Consider the following 17,217-nt stretch of genomic DNA (forward strand, 5'->3'; position numbering starts at 1 on the left):
ATATGCTACTTACATCTGAGTCTTCTAGGGGACTTATCTCTGAATTATATAAAAGATTATTACCTGCCCATCTGGAGACATATCCACTGACTGCTGCTAAGAATAAGTGGGAACGGGACGTTGGCCCCCTGACGGAGGACCAGTGGTCCGATATTCTAGAACAGGTCCCTAAAATGGCGGTTTCTGAGTGCCAGCGGCTTTCGCAAATATATCTCATTCACAGGGTATATAAAACACCCAGCTTATTATTTAAAATGGGACTTAGGCCCAATACACAATGTGTTAGGTGTGGGCAGGATGATGCCCACTTGATGCATGTTATGTGGGAGTGCGGGCACATTGGGGATTTCTGGAGGCAGACCCTGGGACTCATAGCCCAAGTATACCATATCACAATACGACCGTCACCTCGTCTATGTTTGTTGAATTTGTGGGAGGAGGGGGTTGACCCGGACTCTGCAGTGGCCCTGGGAATAGCACGCATCCTGTATCAGGCAAGAAAGATACTTGCATATCATTGGTTGGATCCTATGCCACCAACATTGTCAGAGCTTAAAAATAAACTAAATAATGTCATCAGATTGGAAAGGGGGGCTTATTTAAAAAGAAATGCATTAAGAAAGTTTTACAAAATTTGGCAGCCATGGATGGAGTCACCGGGTCTCCCCTCGGGCGCACTGGTACGGGATGCGATGTTGGACCAGTTGCTGTTGTGCTTGCGATGAGGGGATGCTTGGGGGGTGAAAATAAAGTCTAGTGCCCTTTGTGGCGAAGTAGATTTTGAGTGGCGCGGTGGGAGGGAGCTGGGGTGGATTGGACCTGATATCCGTGGGGGGCGGGGGGGGGGCGAAATATGATGCGGAGTGGCGCGGCTGGCGGGGATGGTTTTCCCGCTGAAATGAGGCACTGATGTATAATTTTGATTTTTGTTTATTTGTGGAGCCATGTTGTTTATAGGCTCAATTTTATGCAAATATCTGTGTTTTGAGATTTCTTCTTTTTATTTATTCTTACACAGGAAGAGTTTTACCCTTTAAATAATATTTGCTCTCAATGTAAATTTTACTAGCTATATAAGATGTCATATTCTTTCTGTATTGATTTCTGAATGTTTAATAAAAAAGATCTGATTCAAAAAAAAATAAATAAACTGGAGAAGTGGGCAGCAACTAACAGAATGGTTTTTAACAGGGAGAAATGCAAAGTACTACATCTGGGCAATAAAAATGAAAAAAGCATATATAGAATGGGAGGAATAGGGCTAAGTGACAGCACATGTGAAAAAGACTTGGGTATACTAATAGATCACAGACTGAATATGAGTCAACAGTGTGATGCAGCAGCAAAAAAGGCAAATGCAATTCTAGGATGTATTAACAGAAGCATACAGTCTAGATCACGTGAAGTCATTATTTCCCTCTACTCCTCTTTGGTCAGACCTCATCTGGAATATTGTGTCCAGTTTTGGGCACCACATTTTAAAAAAGACATCAACAAACTGGAGCAAGTTCAGAAAAGAGCGACCAGAATGGTGACCGGTCTGCAAACCCTGTCTTATGAGGAAAGGTTGCAGGATTTGGGAATGTTTAGTTTGCAAAAGAGAAGACTGAGAGGAGACTTAATAGCTGTCTACAAATATCTAAAGGGCTGTCACATTGTAGAAGGATCAACTTTATTCTCATTTGCACAAGGAAAGACTAGAAGCAATGGGATGAAACTGAATGGGAAGAGACACAGATTAGATATTAGAAAAAACTTTTTGACAGTTAGAGTGATCAATGAGTGGAACAGGCTGCCACGAGAAGTGGTGAGTTCTCCTTCAATGGAAGTCTTCAAACAGAGGCTGGACAGACATCTGACTGGGATGATTTAGCGAATCCTGCTTTGAGCAGGGGGTTGGACCAGATGGCCCAGGAGGTCCCTTCCAACTCTACGATTCTATGATTCTATGATTCTATGATTCTATGATTTTTCTGATGACCCTCGAAAATAGTTGCAGCGGGGGAAAGAGGTATGGGAGCCGAAACTGGTTCCATGGTAGGACCAACGCATCCACTGCGATTGCTCGCGGTTCTTGAGACCGAGCGACAAACACGGCCACTTTGGCATTTTCCCTGGAGGCCATCAGATCCACGTCCGAAGTCCCCCACCGTTGGCAAATCTGCTGGAAGACCTCGGGGTGCAGGGACCATTCCCCAGCCGTGACACCCTGCTGCCCAGTTTTCCACGCCTGGTATGTGGACTGCTGAGATTACCGAGTGGTTCCCCTCGGCCCAGCGTAGTACATGCTCTATATCTCGCATGGTTGCCCTGGTGATTCACGTACGCCACCGCCATGGCGTTGTCCGATTGAATCGGGACCGGACATCCTGCTAGAAAGTGCTGGAAATGTTGCAGTGCCAACCGCAGCGCTCGAATCTCCAACAAGTTGATCGGGAGGCGTGCCTCCTGATGCGACCATTGCCCCTGAGCCGTGTGATGGCGGAAAACTGCTCCCCAACCGAGAAGACTCGCATCGGTTGTGATCACCAACCACTGATCTGGGGGAAAGTGCTTCCCCTGAAGAGAGGAGTCGCGCGTCCACCACTGAAGTGACCGTCTGACTCGAGAGGACAACCTGCACTGATGATCGAGCGTGAATGGACTCTTGTCCCAAGATGTCAAGAGAGCGTGCTGCAGGGGACGAAGATGAAATTGGGCAAACAGAATTGCTTCCATTGCCGCCACCATCCTCCCTAGAACCCTCATCCCGAACCGAATGGTGTGAGGGCCTGGTTGTTGAAGATTCCAAACTCCCTGCCGGAGCGCACGAGCCTTGTCCTGAGGGAGAATTACCAACCCTCGGGAGGTATCGAAAATCATCCCTAGGAATGAAATCCTCTGAGCTGGGACAAGGGACGACTTTTTCCCGTTGACCAACCATCCTAGGCGAGATAGGGTATCCAGCGTGATGCTGACATTTTCCTCGCATGCCCGAAATGACGGACCCTTCACTAAGGGGTCGTCTAAGTACGGTAAAACCACTATAGCCCGAGAATGTAGAATGGCCATGACGACCGCCATTACCTTCGTGAACACTCTGGGGGCGGTGGCCAACTCAAAAGGCCGAGCCACAAATTGGAAATGCCGACCATCGATTGCAGAACGTAGGAACCTTTGATGCGGGGGAAAAATAGGGATGTGCAGGTAAGCATCCTGGACATCGATCGAGGCCAAGTATTCTCCCTGCTCCATATGACTGAACGGAGAGATTCCATTCGAAAGTGCCTGATTCTGATGAACCTGTTCAGGAGCTTTAGGTCCAGAATTGGCCTTACTGTCCCGTCCTTCTTGGGGACCGTGAACAGGTTGGAATAAAAACCTTGAGTTCTTTCGCACTCTGGTACAGGGACAATGACCCCGTTGCGCTGCAGTACCTTGATGGCCCCTAAGCAATGCCTCTGCCCGGGATTCTACTTTGGGAAGCCGGGAAAGAAAAAATAGTCTTGGAGGATCTCTGACAAATTCTATTTTGTACCCGGATGACACGAATTCCGCCACCCATGCATCGTGTGCCACCGCGACCCAGACGTGGCAGAACCTGAGTAGACGTCCGCCCACTCTGCCGTCTTCGGGTACCGGATGCCCCGAGTCATTTCGCTGAGGGCCTCTGGGACCTGGCCCCCCTTGACCTGGGCGGGCAGCCTCGCATCCTGCCCAGCGGGTAGGCTCTATACGAGACCTGACGCTCCTTGTCAGGGTTGTAGCGAGCTGGGGCGGAAGAACTGGCCACTGCCATCCACCCGGGGCTGCGAAATGCTCGAAAGCGTGCCTGAGGCTGACGAAATGGCAGTTTAATTTTCTGGTGTGGGAGAAAGCGGCTTCCCCCCCCCCCTGTAGCATCTGAGATAAGCTTGTCTAATTTTTCCCTAAATAGGCGGCTACCCTGATAAGGCAGGGAAGTCAAGGATTTCTTGGAAATCGAATCAGCCCGCCATAGCCTTAACCACAGGGCTCTTCTCCTAATGGCGATTGCATTCGCCGCCGCTAGTGCTGCGCAATTAGCCGCATCCAAGGACGCATTGATTAAATAGTCACCTGCCATCGCGATCTGACCCCTCAGACACTTCCGTCGCCAGGTCTCTATCCTGTAGGACCTTATTTAAAGAATCTGACCATGCCATCATGGCCTTGGCTACCCATGTTGTTGCAAATGAAGGAGAGAGTGCTGATCCTGATGCCTCAGACACCGAGCGGGCTAAACTCTCTATGAGCCGATCCGTGGGGTCTTTAATGGAAGAAACACTAGGTACCGACAAAGTTCTTGAGGCCAGGCGTGACACTGGGGGATCCACAACCGGAGATTCCACCCATCTCTTACAGAGCTCTGGTGCAAACGGATATCTCGTTTGTAGCGGTTTTTTGTCCCGAAAAACGCTTGTCTGGACGTTCCCTGTGCCGCTGCACTATGTCCTCGAACTCTGGATGAGTGCTAAACACTATGCGGTCGCCTGGCCTTCTTAAAGGATACCTTATGACCTGCGGTTAGGGAGACGTCCTCCTCAATACCCAAAGTTTGATTGACAGATTTAATGAGACTGTCTACCGTCTCCTGACACCCCGGGGTATCCAGGTCCAAGGATTCCTCCACGTCATAACCTAAACTCTGCTCGCTCCCGAAAAATGGTGACGGTGAGCGAGACTCCGCACTCACGGATGCCGAAGCACCGGAGGGGCCCGGAGACGCAGTGTGGGTTCTCTTCCTATGTGTCTGTCTAGAGAGAGTGCCGCCCCTGCAGGCTGGAGGCTCTTGTGAGGTGGATGAACCCTCCCAAACAGGCGAGCCGTCGTCTCTACCCCTATCCGGGGCCTGAAGGGTCTCAATCGCCTTCGTAAGCGAAACCATGGACCGAGAGAGTGATAACGCCCATTCCGGGGGATCTAGACCCCTGGGCAGCCACGCGCAGGTACCAGGAGAGAGGAGGGGAGGCGAGGAGGGAGAGAGGTGGAGGGAGAGATGCAGGGGGAGGGTGGGGGGGGTAATGGCGCTTGCAGATCGCAGCCCTAGCCCCATTATAACCAGTGGAAAAACCTCAGGGGACTTCATAGTGTGAGCCCTTACCCTGCTCCTCCAAAAAACGCTGCCCAGGGCCCTCACCAGCTCCATACCAGCCACTCGGTAGTGGCACCTGGGGTATTTCATTTTAGGACGGTGCAGGCACCCTAGCTCCGTCCGCCGCCATGCAGCACCGCCGTCTTGCGTTGGTGGAACAGTGGGGGCCGCATAGACTAGTCTTGTGCATCTGTGCAAGCCCATGGTTTCAATACCTAGGGGTGGACAGGGCCAAGTCTGGCATAATGTCCCACGTCGCGGGAAAGGATATGTGGAACACTCGCACGTGCTCGCCCGTTGATGGTTTGGGGAAATTGGATCCTTTCAATAGGATGCATTGCCCCTGTCTTATATTTCATAAAATAAAGAAAAATAGAAGTCAGGGGAAAAGTCCCAGAGATGTCCCTCGGTGTGGGAAAGGATACGCGGAGGCGATACTCAACGCATGCTCACCCGTTGATGGTTTAGGGAGATCGGACCCTTTCAATAGGATCCGTCGCCCGTCTCCTCTTCATAGCAAGAAAGCAAAAAACAGATGGAGAGATGGGAAAAAAGGAAGTACCTGTCCGTTCCTGCTGTAGTCAGGAACATACTTTGACGCCTGAGCCTCCTGGGTTTGGAGTCCACGCCTCCTGCAACCGACAGGCTCTGGTGAGCAATTGGTTAGGAGACTGGTGCCAGGACCACGATTCAGATCACCTAAACACTCTTCATATGTTAGGGGCGGAGGTCCTGCCAGCCAGACATGTGAGGATACGGGGTGGCAGTACACGCCGTACTCTGTCTCTACATGGGAGTTGTGACTGTTCACACTGTATCCCTCCGGAGGTAAGAGGATTCATCTGAAAAGAAACAATACACACTGAGGTAGATATGGGTCTAGTAAAGGACCAGGGTCCACCTCCTACTGACACTAAGCTAAACTGACCAGCTTGGCCCCAGTCGGTGGGGTGTACACTGCAGAAGAGGAGCTAACTTTTTTCTGCACAGTGTCAGCAGCATACACCCATGGTTTCCTGTGTCACCCAATGAAGCGATAGAGAAAAGATTTTTTTATCACGCACTGTAAAACCTCTTAGTATTCATAGGGGTTTCTGTGTCCCCCAACGAACCAACCAAGAAATTCATTGCTCCACCAGACTCAAAAGAAGTCAATAATAACCATTCCCTTACAGGAAACTGCTCCAGGTCTACAGGCTCTCTGAAGGGCTCAGAGTCTTCACAGTCTATTATAAACTCCACCAGGTCCATGCAGCGACTCTTCCAGGAATCAGCACTGTTCTCTCCCTATTGAGAAAAAGGGATCATTAAATTCTTTAAAATGTACTGAAGTTATGTCAGTGAAAACGTGCAGGCTTTATGCATGCGTCTCTTATTTTTGTAGAAAATTAAAATTAAACATTTTAAAGTGCTCTGTGTATGATCCACAGAACATGAAAATCTCGCTAGAAGTGGAGTTTCCTCTTATTCATTACATGACTAAAGTTTGCATAAATGAATGAATGGCTGCAGGTAGATAGGAAAGGCCGTACCTGTCTGTCACACGATTTCTCTCCAGTAATTGCCTCACTGGTACTGCTCAAATCAGCAATGTTGGAACAGCACCCATCCCTGGAAAAAACAAAAAAAAAAACAAACAATCTAATACTCCAGGGCAGGATGTGACTGTGCAGGTCCCATCAGCATTGTGGAAGTGTGCATGTGCTATGAAGCGCATTTCACAATAATTGAAACTAGAAGTCCTGTGAGCGCAGTTTATTTGCCCCCACATGGGCTCAAAGACTAAAATAACCCATGTGAATTGACCTCAGCACACACCGGTGTGTGACAGAATGGACTGTATTGACGTTCTGTTCTAAATTTTTGCATATATTTCACATGAAAAGCTTGGAACCATTCCATATTATCTGGGTATTTTTTTTTACCTACTCTTCATATTTGGGAATGTATAAGAAGCCCCTAATCCAGGGTGATACGGTCAGTGCATAACGCTGAAGGATCCAGTTAATGGCTCCTTCCACCAGTCAGATGCACTAAGCAACAAGAACGTGAACCCTTAGCGGCAGGAGCGCTCCGGTCTGCTCATTACCGCACGAGAAAGCTCACATCCTAAGGTTACATAAAAGTCTGGGTGTAATTCTTACATTATAAATTTTAGCAGCAAGTCTGTGATTTTCTTGGCGGACTCCGTGATGCTGCTGCCCGGTTCATTGAACGTCCTAGCGTTATGTTCAATGTATCTGACTTCCCAAATCAGAGTAGAAACCCTCCTGTAGGTAGAAAAAACAAACAGGAATATTCAGAAGCTTTAGAGACAAGCCAATTTCCCAAAATATCCCATAAATCATGAACGAAAAGAAAAAAAAGAAAAAAAAAAAAGACTGCACATCTTACCGGTAAAAGCGATTCACCAGCCTCATCCGTATGGTGCCAAGATCAGTAGGGTAAGCGATTATCATACAATATGATGGGTAGACGGTTAAATCTACAGGTGCAGCAAACTGAGCCGCCATGTCTGTTACACAAGTGGCACATGTAAAAAAGCAGGAAAAAAAAATTCAATCTAACAGTTATTATCTAATGGATACAGCATACACTTCATCCATCAGGCTGGGCACTAATCGTCTATGACTGGAGGATAACAATGCAGCCGATATGTAAAACCTCACAATCGATGCCACACTTCACCCATAACTTGCACATTCAGCATCTCACCTAGATTAAGGAGTTGATCGATGCCACAAATAATTCGCTCACATTCACTGTCTTGGTTCCCTTCCCCCCATTCTCCTTCCTGGGGGGAATAGAGCAAAGCATCTCGCTCCTCTTCGGTTATGGAGATGCTGGTTCCAGGTTCTTCGGGAGGAAGTACTATAAGTAGATGGGGGTAATGAGTGAGTGATGAAATACCACAGAGGTTCTCCCTAATGAGCTGCTAAACTTTAACTTCCTGACAAGGCCAATTATTGTTTTTTTTCTTTATATATACATACAATTTATTTTTTAACAAAGTCCCAGATTACTTTTAGCCACTTAAAAAAAATTAGTAATACACTTAAAGCCTGACTGTACAAGATGGAATCTGATAAACTAGTAAAAAAAAATAAATAAAAATAAAGTACGTACTATCATCAGGAATGACATCCATGTCCCAAGGACTCAGCTTTTCAGTCTCTCCATTATCCCACCTGTGCAGAGAATTGTAAGGTATGTTTAGTGATGAGAACGTGCACTGATGAGGACTCGGGGGGGGGGGGGGGGTGGTCCCTGCTCTTACTTCACTGTGTAGCACTGGAACAGGCTGTCGGGACAATCGGCTTGATATGGCTCCTGGTCGACCACTGTCCCGAACCACCATGCATCGTCTATAATAGACCGGAAGCGATCACCTAAACAAAGATGTAAACAGGATGTTTAGACATTTCTTGGCTTTCCCCAAAGCATGTTGTCACATTGCATAAGTGAAAACAACCGAAAAAACAAAAACACTTTTCTTGACACCTCATTTGGGAACCATTTCCTCCCAGCAGACTACATCAGCCTACTGACTACTATGTGAAGATTAGTATCACGTAGGAGGCAGCCACTCCAGACCTGTCTCTTTATATTGATCGCCTCTATTCCCCTTTAGATTAGGGAAACAGATTGGAATTGCCGTTCTGTAAACACAGAACAGTCAATAACAGGTCATTTCTCCTGACCACCTGCTCACCAAAGCATGCAGCGTTAGAATCCAGGATCACGCCTTTCCAGGACAGGAGAGCATAGGGCCTGTCTTGCATCCTTCTGCATTGCGCTGGCTCCCTTGGCCCTCGTCCCCTGCTTTTGCATTGTGACGATGTTTTTCATTCTCGGACCACTAATTTTTTTCTCCCAGCTCTGGCCCCCAGGAAATTTTGCACTGCTCGGTTCCTTATTTGGCCATCTGCCTCTTCTGGGAGCAACACTTGCGGTACCTCAACACCACATCCTCCATCCCCCGGTGTCAGCTGCTAGCCTACTACGATGTACGCTTTCAAAGAGGAAAGCACACAGCAGCCTGCCCAGAAAGCCCTGTTCACTAATACCTGCGTCCTATGTCAGCACAAAAATTCTCATCTGGCCATCCACTGTGCCCTGCACTGCTCGCACTTGCCCAACTCCCCTTCCTGCTCCCACTCAGGAACCGTCCCGTGGCCTACAGAGAGAGCCCACCTTTCCTGCATAGCCTCCACTGTCTCCATCCGAGTTACAACCGACCAATGTATCAAAATATATAGGACAGTTCTGGAGCATTTACCCATGGAACCACCTAGTTCACTGATCACTATCCAGGATAAGTCAGATCCACAGAAACATCAAAGATCATGGCAGCGGTCCAAGTGGCCTCGAGTGATTTTAAAGTCTTGGTCTCCTAGGTGGCTCAAGACATCTTCTTCCCCTTCTACTGAGGTTCAACCACCATAGTAAATCGGACCTTGACTCCGACAAGGCATTTAAGCTAGAGACCTTGTCAATATCTTTATCAGTGTGGTGAACTAGTCACAGAAAGTAATGGAAGAAGGATCTCTCCTCCTGCACAGACCATCTCCTTCAGAATGGCCAGGCGATTAAAGTTTTTTATGCAGACATGATCATATAAAAAAAAGTTTTTCTGGCCAGTGCGTTTATTCAGAGGCTCCAACAACTTATTGGACCTCACAGAACAGACTGTTCACGTAGGCAAGTATCTGATTTGTCTTACTTACAGCTGCCGACTGTTCTGTTCAGACCCAAATCATCTTAGTGACGATCTGTCGCGTTGTTAACTCAAGTTGAGGTACTTTGTCCCACATCCAAAAGATCCTTTAACCTTCCCTTTCAGGGCTCCTGGCTTTTTGTGAACAAGACAAAGATCTCAGATTGCCATAAGAGCACAAGCTGCCCAAAATGTCCTACTAGCAGAAGGAGACCACATCAGTGTTGTTCTTTTCACTAATTCTATTCTGGCAAGAGAGGTCTCTGCCGTCTTGGTAAATGAAAGTTGAAGAGACATGTTACAAGCCAGTACCATCTTGGCCAGTTGGACAATTCCTCCGGTTCCAGAGTAAACACATTTTTCTTAGCATAACAAAGCATCCCCTCCCAGTAAACATTTACAGGTGGACGGTCATCTTTTCTGGAACATGTGGACTCCATAGTTGACAGCACTTTGATCTGAGAGGTGGTCTCTTATGGATAAATTACTTAATTCTTCACTCTTTCATGAGAATTTTTTTCCAACATTTTCATCCAGTTTCAGACCTTGCTTTGATTCCTGTACAGGAGGGCATCATAATTTAAAAAAAAAAAAAAAAAAAACCTAATGAAATCTCTTCACAATGAACAAGAAGGATGGCTCGGCTTATCCTGAAACTGTTGAATAAATGGCTATGACTTAGTCACTTCAGAATGGAGATCACAGAGGAGCGCCTCTCAGCTGATTGTACGTATCTAATAATTTTGAGGTCTGGGGGGAACCCATAAGACGTAGGGGACAAAGTGTCCACCACATTTTATTTTAATGGAAACATGAAATTTCTAGCGCAGGCTCTGCTTTACTGAAAGCAGAGGACCCGATTACATACACCCTGATTAATGGAACATACCCGAATGCCAGTCTGTGTGACGTGCATGATCATAAAACTGACTCAAGACAAGGAAGTCTATCACATCCGGCATGTCATGATATCTAAAACAAACAAAAAATAAGAGCATTTAGGCGTGCAGTTATCGTTTTTAGGGAGCATTACAACATTTTTACAAATTTAACTCCCGTTTGCAAAATTATATAAAAAGTATCTGAAATCCTCTTCCTGCCGTTACAATCGCTCATTTAATTTTCTACCACGTCAGAGAAGATTACGTAGTCTGTTCCTGTGTCACAAGTAGCAATTATTCTGCAGGTCACAGCCCTTGGCTGTCCAGTAATTACACCAGGAACAGATGTGCAGCCATCCGTGCAAAACAAGCCATAAAACATCACCAACCCACAGCTACCACTGCAGGGAAAATGTAGGGATGGGGAGGATGCAAGCGACAGCAGGAAAAGGAGTTGAAATATCGCTAAAATTACACTTTATTTTTTTAAATGTTGCATTTAAGTGTTTTCATTGTTGTCTGTTGGACTCACAAGGGGTTGTAATATGTAAAGGACGCAGAAAAGGAGATTTGTGTACTCACCGTAAAATCTCAGCCTTTAATTGGGGGACACAGAACCGTGGGTGTTATGGTGCTGTCCACTAGTTGGCGACACTATGCATAATCTGAAAAAGATTAACTTTGGCTCCTCCTCTGCAGTATACACCCCTGGACGGCGTCAGCCTTCTCCAGTTTTGTGCAAAAGCATTAGGAGGAACGTAACACAAATAACCACCATGCCTGTAAGAAGGCCACTATGTACGAGCTCAAAGGACAATATGAGAACTCAACAACGACCCGTAAGGGCAACAGGGTAGGAGCTGTGTCCCCCAATTAAAGGCTAAGAGAAAAAGATTTTACGGTGAGTACACAAAAATCTCCTTTACTCTGTCGCCTAATTGGGGGACACAGAACCGTGGGACGTCCCAAAGCAGTCCCTGGGTGGGAAGCAGTGGACGAATATTGTGCTGCCAGTCCCCTAGATTTGGGGTACTGCTGCCTGCAGGACCCGTCTACCCAGGCTCGCATCCGCTGAGGACTGAGTATGCACTCTAGTGTTTTGTAAATGTGTGCAGGCTAGTCAAAGTGGCTGCCTTACACACTTGATGTACCGAGGCTTGATGTCGAATGGCCCAAGAGGCTCCTACCGACCGCATAGAGTGTGCCGTGATACCGCCCGGAAGAGGAGAGTTGACAAGTTGGTAAGCCTCTTGTATGGTGGACTTGATCCACCTAGCAAGGGTGGCTTTGGAAGCCGGTAGACCCTTGCGAACGCCTTCTGGAAGAAGGAAAAGTGAATCAGACTTCCGGAAGGGAGCAGTCCTAGACACTTAAATACGCAATGCCCTGACCAGGTCAAGCGTATGCAGAGCCTTCTCCACTCTATGAGCAGGAACCGGGCAAAGAGATGGTAGTGAGATTTCCTCATTGAGGTGGAAGCTGGACACCACCTTCGGAAGGAAGGATGGGACTGTACGGAGAACGACCTTGTCCTGATGGAAAACCAGAAAGGGTTGTCTGCAGGAAAGTGCTGAAAGTTCGGACACCCTGCGTAGCGAGGTGATTGCCACCAGAAAGACCACCTTCTGTGACAGAAGGCGGAGTGAGACCTCCTTAAGGTGTTCGAAAGGATGTGTCTGCAATGCTGTCAAGACCAGGTTGAGGTCCCACGTCTCCAATGGATGTTTGTAGGGGGGAGCCAAACGGGAAAGCCCTTGGAGAAAAGTCCTCACTTGCGGCTTATTAGCAATACGCCTCTGAAAGAGCACTGAAAGCACTGACACTTGGCTCTTAAGCGAGCCCAGGGATAGCCTGGCATCCAGGCCCGAATGAAGGAAACCGAGGATCTTTGGAAGAGAGTAGGGAAGTGGGATCTGTCCTCGAGATTCGCACCATGTGAAGAAAGCCTTCCAGGTACGATAGTAAATCCTGCCTGAAGCTGGCTTTCGAGCCCTGATCATGGTTTTAATGACGTCCGTCGAAAAACCTGATTGGGTCAAAACCCAGGTCTCAATGGCCACGCCGTCAAATTGAGAGCCCCTGAGTTCTGGTGGAAGAACGGGCCTTGTGACAGGTCGGGACGTGTGGGGAGACGTCAGGGAGTGTCTGCTGCGAGTTGCACGACGTCGGCGTACCATGTACGCCTGGGCCAGTCTGGAGCGATCAGGATGGTGGGAACTCTCTCTTGCTTGATCTTTCTCAGGACTCTGGAGATCAGGGGGAGGGGTGGAAAAATGTACAGAAACTGGAATTGGGTCCAGTCCTGAACCAGTGCATCTGCTCCTAGCGACCGCGGGTCACGCGTCCTGGCCATGAAATTGGGAACCTTGACATTGAGATGGGATGCCATCAGATCCACGTCCGGGGTCCCCCAGCGATGGCAGATCTGACGAAAAACTTCGGGATGGAGAGACCACTCCCCCGAGTCCATTCCTTGTCTGCTGAGATAGTCGGCTTCCCAGTTGTCCACACCCGGAATGTGGACCGCAGAGAGTACCGACCTCGCATCCTCTGCCCAGTGTAGGATACGTGTTACTTCGTTCATCGCCTGGATGCTGCGGGTCCCGCCTTGATGGTTCACGTATGCCACCGCCGTGGCATTGTCCGACTGTACTCTGATATGAGAGTCTGCTAGCAAGTGATGAAAGGCTTTCAATGCCAGGAAGATGGCCCGAATTTCCAGGATGTTGATGGGCATGGCCGCTTCCATTGGTGACCACTTGCCTTGCGCTCTGTGATGTAGATGCACCGCGCCCCAACCCGTAAGGCTTGCGTCGGTGGTCAAAACCTTCCATTGACCGGAGAGAAAGGATTTTCCCCGTGCAAGCAAGGTTGGCTTGAGCCACCAGTGCAGGGACCTCCTGGTTTTCGATACTAACCGGAACTCCCTGTCGAGGGAGAACGGATTCCTGACCCAGGACTTGAGGATGGCCAGTTGAAGGGGTCTGAGGTGAAACTGGGCAAATGGTACCGCCTCCATTGCCGCTGCCATCCTGCCAAGTACGCTCATGGCATACCAGAGAGATCGGGGGGACTTGCGGAGGAGAGTGCGAACTCCCAAACGGAGGGCCCGTGCCTTGTCCCTGGGGAGGATCACCAGACCCCTGGAGGTGTCGAATAGCATCCCCAGGAAGGCCAGAGACTGACACGGGGTAGTCGAGGACTTCTGTAAATTGACTAACCATCCCAGGCAACTCAGAGTGTCGATGGTGATTGAGACGTTGACCTCGCAGTCCTTGAAGGTGGGGGCCTTGACGAGAAGGTCGTCCAGATATGGAACGACTACTATGCCTCTGGAGTGTAGAACGTCCATGGTGGCTGCCATGACCTTTGTAAATGTTCTGGGAGCCGTGGCGAGTACGAACGGGAGGGCCACAAACTGGTAATGGTCTTGGTTGATTGCGAATCTGAGAAATCTCTGATGGGCGAGAGCAATCGGTATATGCAGGTATGCGTCCTGTATGTCTATGGAGGCGAGAAATTCTCCTTTTTCCATGGACGCAACGATTGACTGGAGGGATTCCATGCGAAAGTGACGAACTCCAACATACTTGTTGAGTTGCTTGAGGTCTAGTATGGGTCGGACGCTGCCTCCGTTCTTGGACACCACAAACAGATTGGAGTATAACCCTCGGAATCGCTCGTCTGCTGGAACCGGTACTATGACTCCTGCTTGCAGGAGGGAAGAAACCGCTTGATGGAAGGCTCGAGCTTTGAGTGGAGGCTTTGGAGGAACGGAGAGAAAGAACCTGTGCGGTGGGCTGGTAGTAAACTCGATCTTGTGTCCTGAAGACACTATTTCCTTGACCCACTTGTCTTCTGTAATAGGATGCCAGACCTGCTGAAAGAGTAGCAGTCGTGCGCCCACAAGTGGGGTGTCTTCCGGAGGGCATGAGTCATGCTGAGGGGAAAGTCTGAGCTTTTCCTCCTCTGGATTTTGCCTGGCTTGCTTTTGACTGCCAGTTCCTGTCCGGCCTCTGTGCCACCCGTGTGTTGTCTCTGCAGGGGGAGCGGTTACGATTTTGTGCTGGGTGCGAGATGGACCAGCCTGAAGAATTCCAAAAGGATCGGAAACTAGATTGATTACGTCTTTTAAACGTGCGTTTTGGTTTTAGTTGAGGGAGAGAAGTACTTTTACCCCCAGTAGCATTGGATATCATTGTATCCAGCTTTTCACCGAAAAGACATCCACTGAAGTACGGGAGATTTGTCAGGGACTTTTTTGAGGCCGCATCCGCCTTCCATTCTCTCAGCCAGAGAATACGCCGGATTGTGATGGCGTTTGAAGCTATTCCCGCTACCCCTCTTGCAGAATCCAACGCTGCATGGACCATGTAATCTGCCACTACTACAATTTGCACCGCCTGGTCCGCCAGCTGAGGATTTGAAGCTTGGAGGCCCTGTTGCAATAGATTAGCCCAGGCCATAATGGCCTTGGCTGCCCAAACTGAAGCAAATGCTGGAGCCAGAGAGGCACCTGCCGCTTCGAAGATTGAACGCGCCATGCATTCTACCTGTCTGCTGCGTCTTTGAGGGTTGAGCTGTCTGGCAGTGAGAGAAGTGTTTGTGCTGCCAGCCTAGAGACTGGGGGGTCCACTTCAGGCGGATCTGTCCAATCCTTAGTGTCCTTCTGTGGGAAGGGGTACTTTGCTTCCAAGTATTTGCGATTGGCGAATTTCTCAGGCTGCGAAAAATGCTTAGAAAGTATTTTTTGAAATTCCGGGTGATTAGGGAAGACCTTAGATGGTTTCTGAACACTCTCGAAGGAAATCTTGTGTTCTGGTGCTTCCGGGGTTGGATCAGAAATGTCCAGTACCCGAAGGATGGAATAGATTATATCCTCAACTAGCGCCGTATTGCTAGGGGGACAAGGAACCAGAGTGTTCTCCGTTTCATTATCTGAGAGACACATATGCCCTCTGAGTCTTGCGCATCGCTAAGGAGCTCCCTAGCGGGCGAACTAGGGCGGAGGTGTTCTGTGGTCTGGGATCGTTGTGGAGATCCGCATTTTGTTTCTCTATCAGGGGACGGTCTCGGTGACCTGGAGCCACTGTCTCTCCCTGGAGGGGGGCGACCTAGTGCGATGTGAGGACGTAGATGAACGCAACCTGTGGGTCCGCGTACGACTCAAACTGTCGGAAGCGGTCTGTCCCTGAGATCTTTGCTGGGTAACGTTCATAGCCGAGACATGACCCTGCAGAGCCTGCAGTAGTGTGGAGGTCAGGTTATCTATAGACTGTCATAGACTGCGACATCTGAGTCACCCATTCTGGCGCAGTAGCGATCGCAGAAGCGTTGTTAGGGACTTCTTGGGATTCTGACCCAGTGTTTTGGGTACAGTCCTGGCAGTGCGGGTACATGCTGCCACTGGGGAGAGTGGCTTTGCAGGCTGTACAGACTGCATAAAAGCAGTCTTGTCTGGTCCTTTTCCTTGAGCCCGACAGTGTCTAGAGGCTAATTAGCAGAGGCCCTACAGGGGTATCTACGCAGAGGTTATATGAACTCACAGCTGAGTACAGAGAACCCAGCTGTGATCTTACCCCACCGGTGCGCCCCCTAGGTCCAGGCCGATAAATGCCACTCCTGTGCCCCCCAGAGACCGCTGTGCTGCCTTCAGCTTCAGGTGCAGCAAGATGGCCACCGGGTTCTGAAGTGGAGGAGGAAGGGGGCGGAGATGCTAAAAAGGGAGCGCTGAGCTATGTAAAAGTGCGCCCTTCCTGACTCGATCCGCCCCTTCTATGACACTGCGGAGTGTCATTTTTGTCATCCGGGGGGCGGGAATAAGGCGGCGGATTCAAACCAGACCCCCCCCCCCCGGATTGAATGGTAGGCTAGCGGTGGGGTCATGAGCGCAACCTGGGCCCTGAGGTGCTATGCAGCTGGTGCTGCTGGGGAGACAGGGGCACAGGGAGCCCTGTCTCTGACAAGTGCCATGCCTTCCCGCACCTCCCCCGGTCCCAAAAGGAGCCCGCAGCTGGGCTGGGGTCCCTGGACTTGGAAGTGGCCGAAAGGTGCCTGATACAGGCCCTACCTGCGGTGTCTCAACCTAATGCCCCCATAGGGGGATTAGGGAGGGTGCTGCTGTCACCGTCAGGGGGCTTCATCCTATCCTCGACCTCAACCCAGAGCCCAAGGGAACTGGGGAAGGAGGGGGGGTTCTCGACTTCGCACCAGTACCCGAAGGACTGGGGAAGGAGCGACATGGGGAAGAGCCATCTCGACCTCAACCGGGTACCCCTTAATAGGGGACCGATGAGGGAGCCATGCCGGGAGTCTCGCTGGAGACCAATTTTTCTGCATCTGTAATCCGTTGAAAAAAATCAAGGAAGAAAAAAAAAAAAAAAAAACGGATTAAAAAAAAAAAAAAATCTTAGGTGTGCCTCCTTGCAACACTAAGCAAAAACTGGAGAAGGCGGACGCCGTCCAGGGGTGTATACTGCAGAGGAGGAGCCAAAGTTAATCTTTTTCAGATTATGCATAGTGTCGCC

General features: G+C 49.2%; 1 protein-coding gene across 4 annotated transcripts in view; it reads right to left on the reverse strand.

The window, feature by feature from the left end:
• BRWD1 (bromodomain and WD repeat domain containing 1) overlaps nt 1-17,217 on the reverse strand; it is a 184,399-nt gene that overhangs the window by 28,186 nt on the left and 138,996 nt on the right. For all 4 annotated transcript variants that reach the window (XM_073584687.1, XM_073584686.1, XM_073584685.1 and 1 more), the window contains 8 exons: nt 10,699-10,781; nt 8,370-8,481; nt 8,219-8,280; nt 7,808-7,963; nt 7,487-7,607; nt 7,237-7,362; nt 6,625-6,703; nt 6,266-6,379 (listed from right to left, as the gene is read on the reverse strand). In XM_073584687.1, coding sequence (XP_073440788.1) covers nt 6,266-6,379; nt 6,625-6,703; nt 7,237-7,362; nt 7,487-7,607; nt 7,808-7,963; nt 8,219-8,280; nt 8,370-8,481; nt 10,699-10,781 — 853 coding nt within the window. The remainder of the gene's footprint in view (nt 1-6,265; nt 6,380-6,624; nt 6,704-7,236; nt 7,363-7,486; nt 7,608-7,807; nt 7,964-8,218; nt 8,281-8,369; nt 8,482-10,698; nt 10,782-17,217) is intronic.

This window comes from Dendrobates tinctorius, unplaced genomic scaffold (genome assembly GCF_039654945.1).
Source record: "Dendrobates tinctorius isolate UK_male_01 unplaced genomic scaffold, ASM3965494v1 ptg000084l, whole genome shotgun sequence".
Taxonomy (NCBI): Eukaryota; Metazoa; Chordata; class Amphibia; order Anura; family Dendrobatidae; genus Dendrobates; species Dendrobates tinctorius.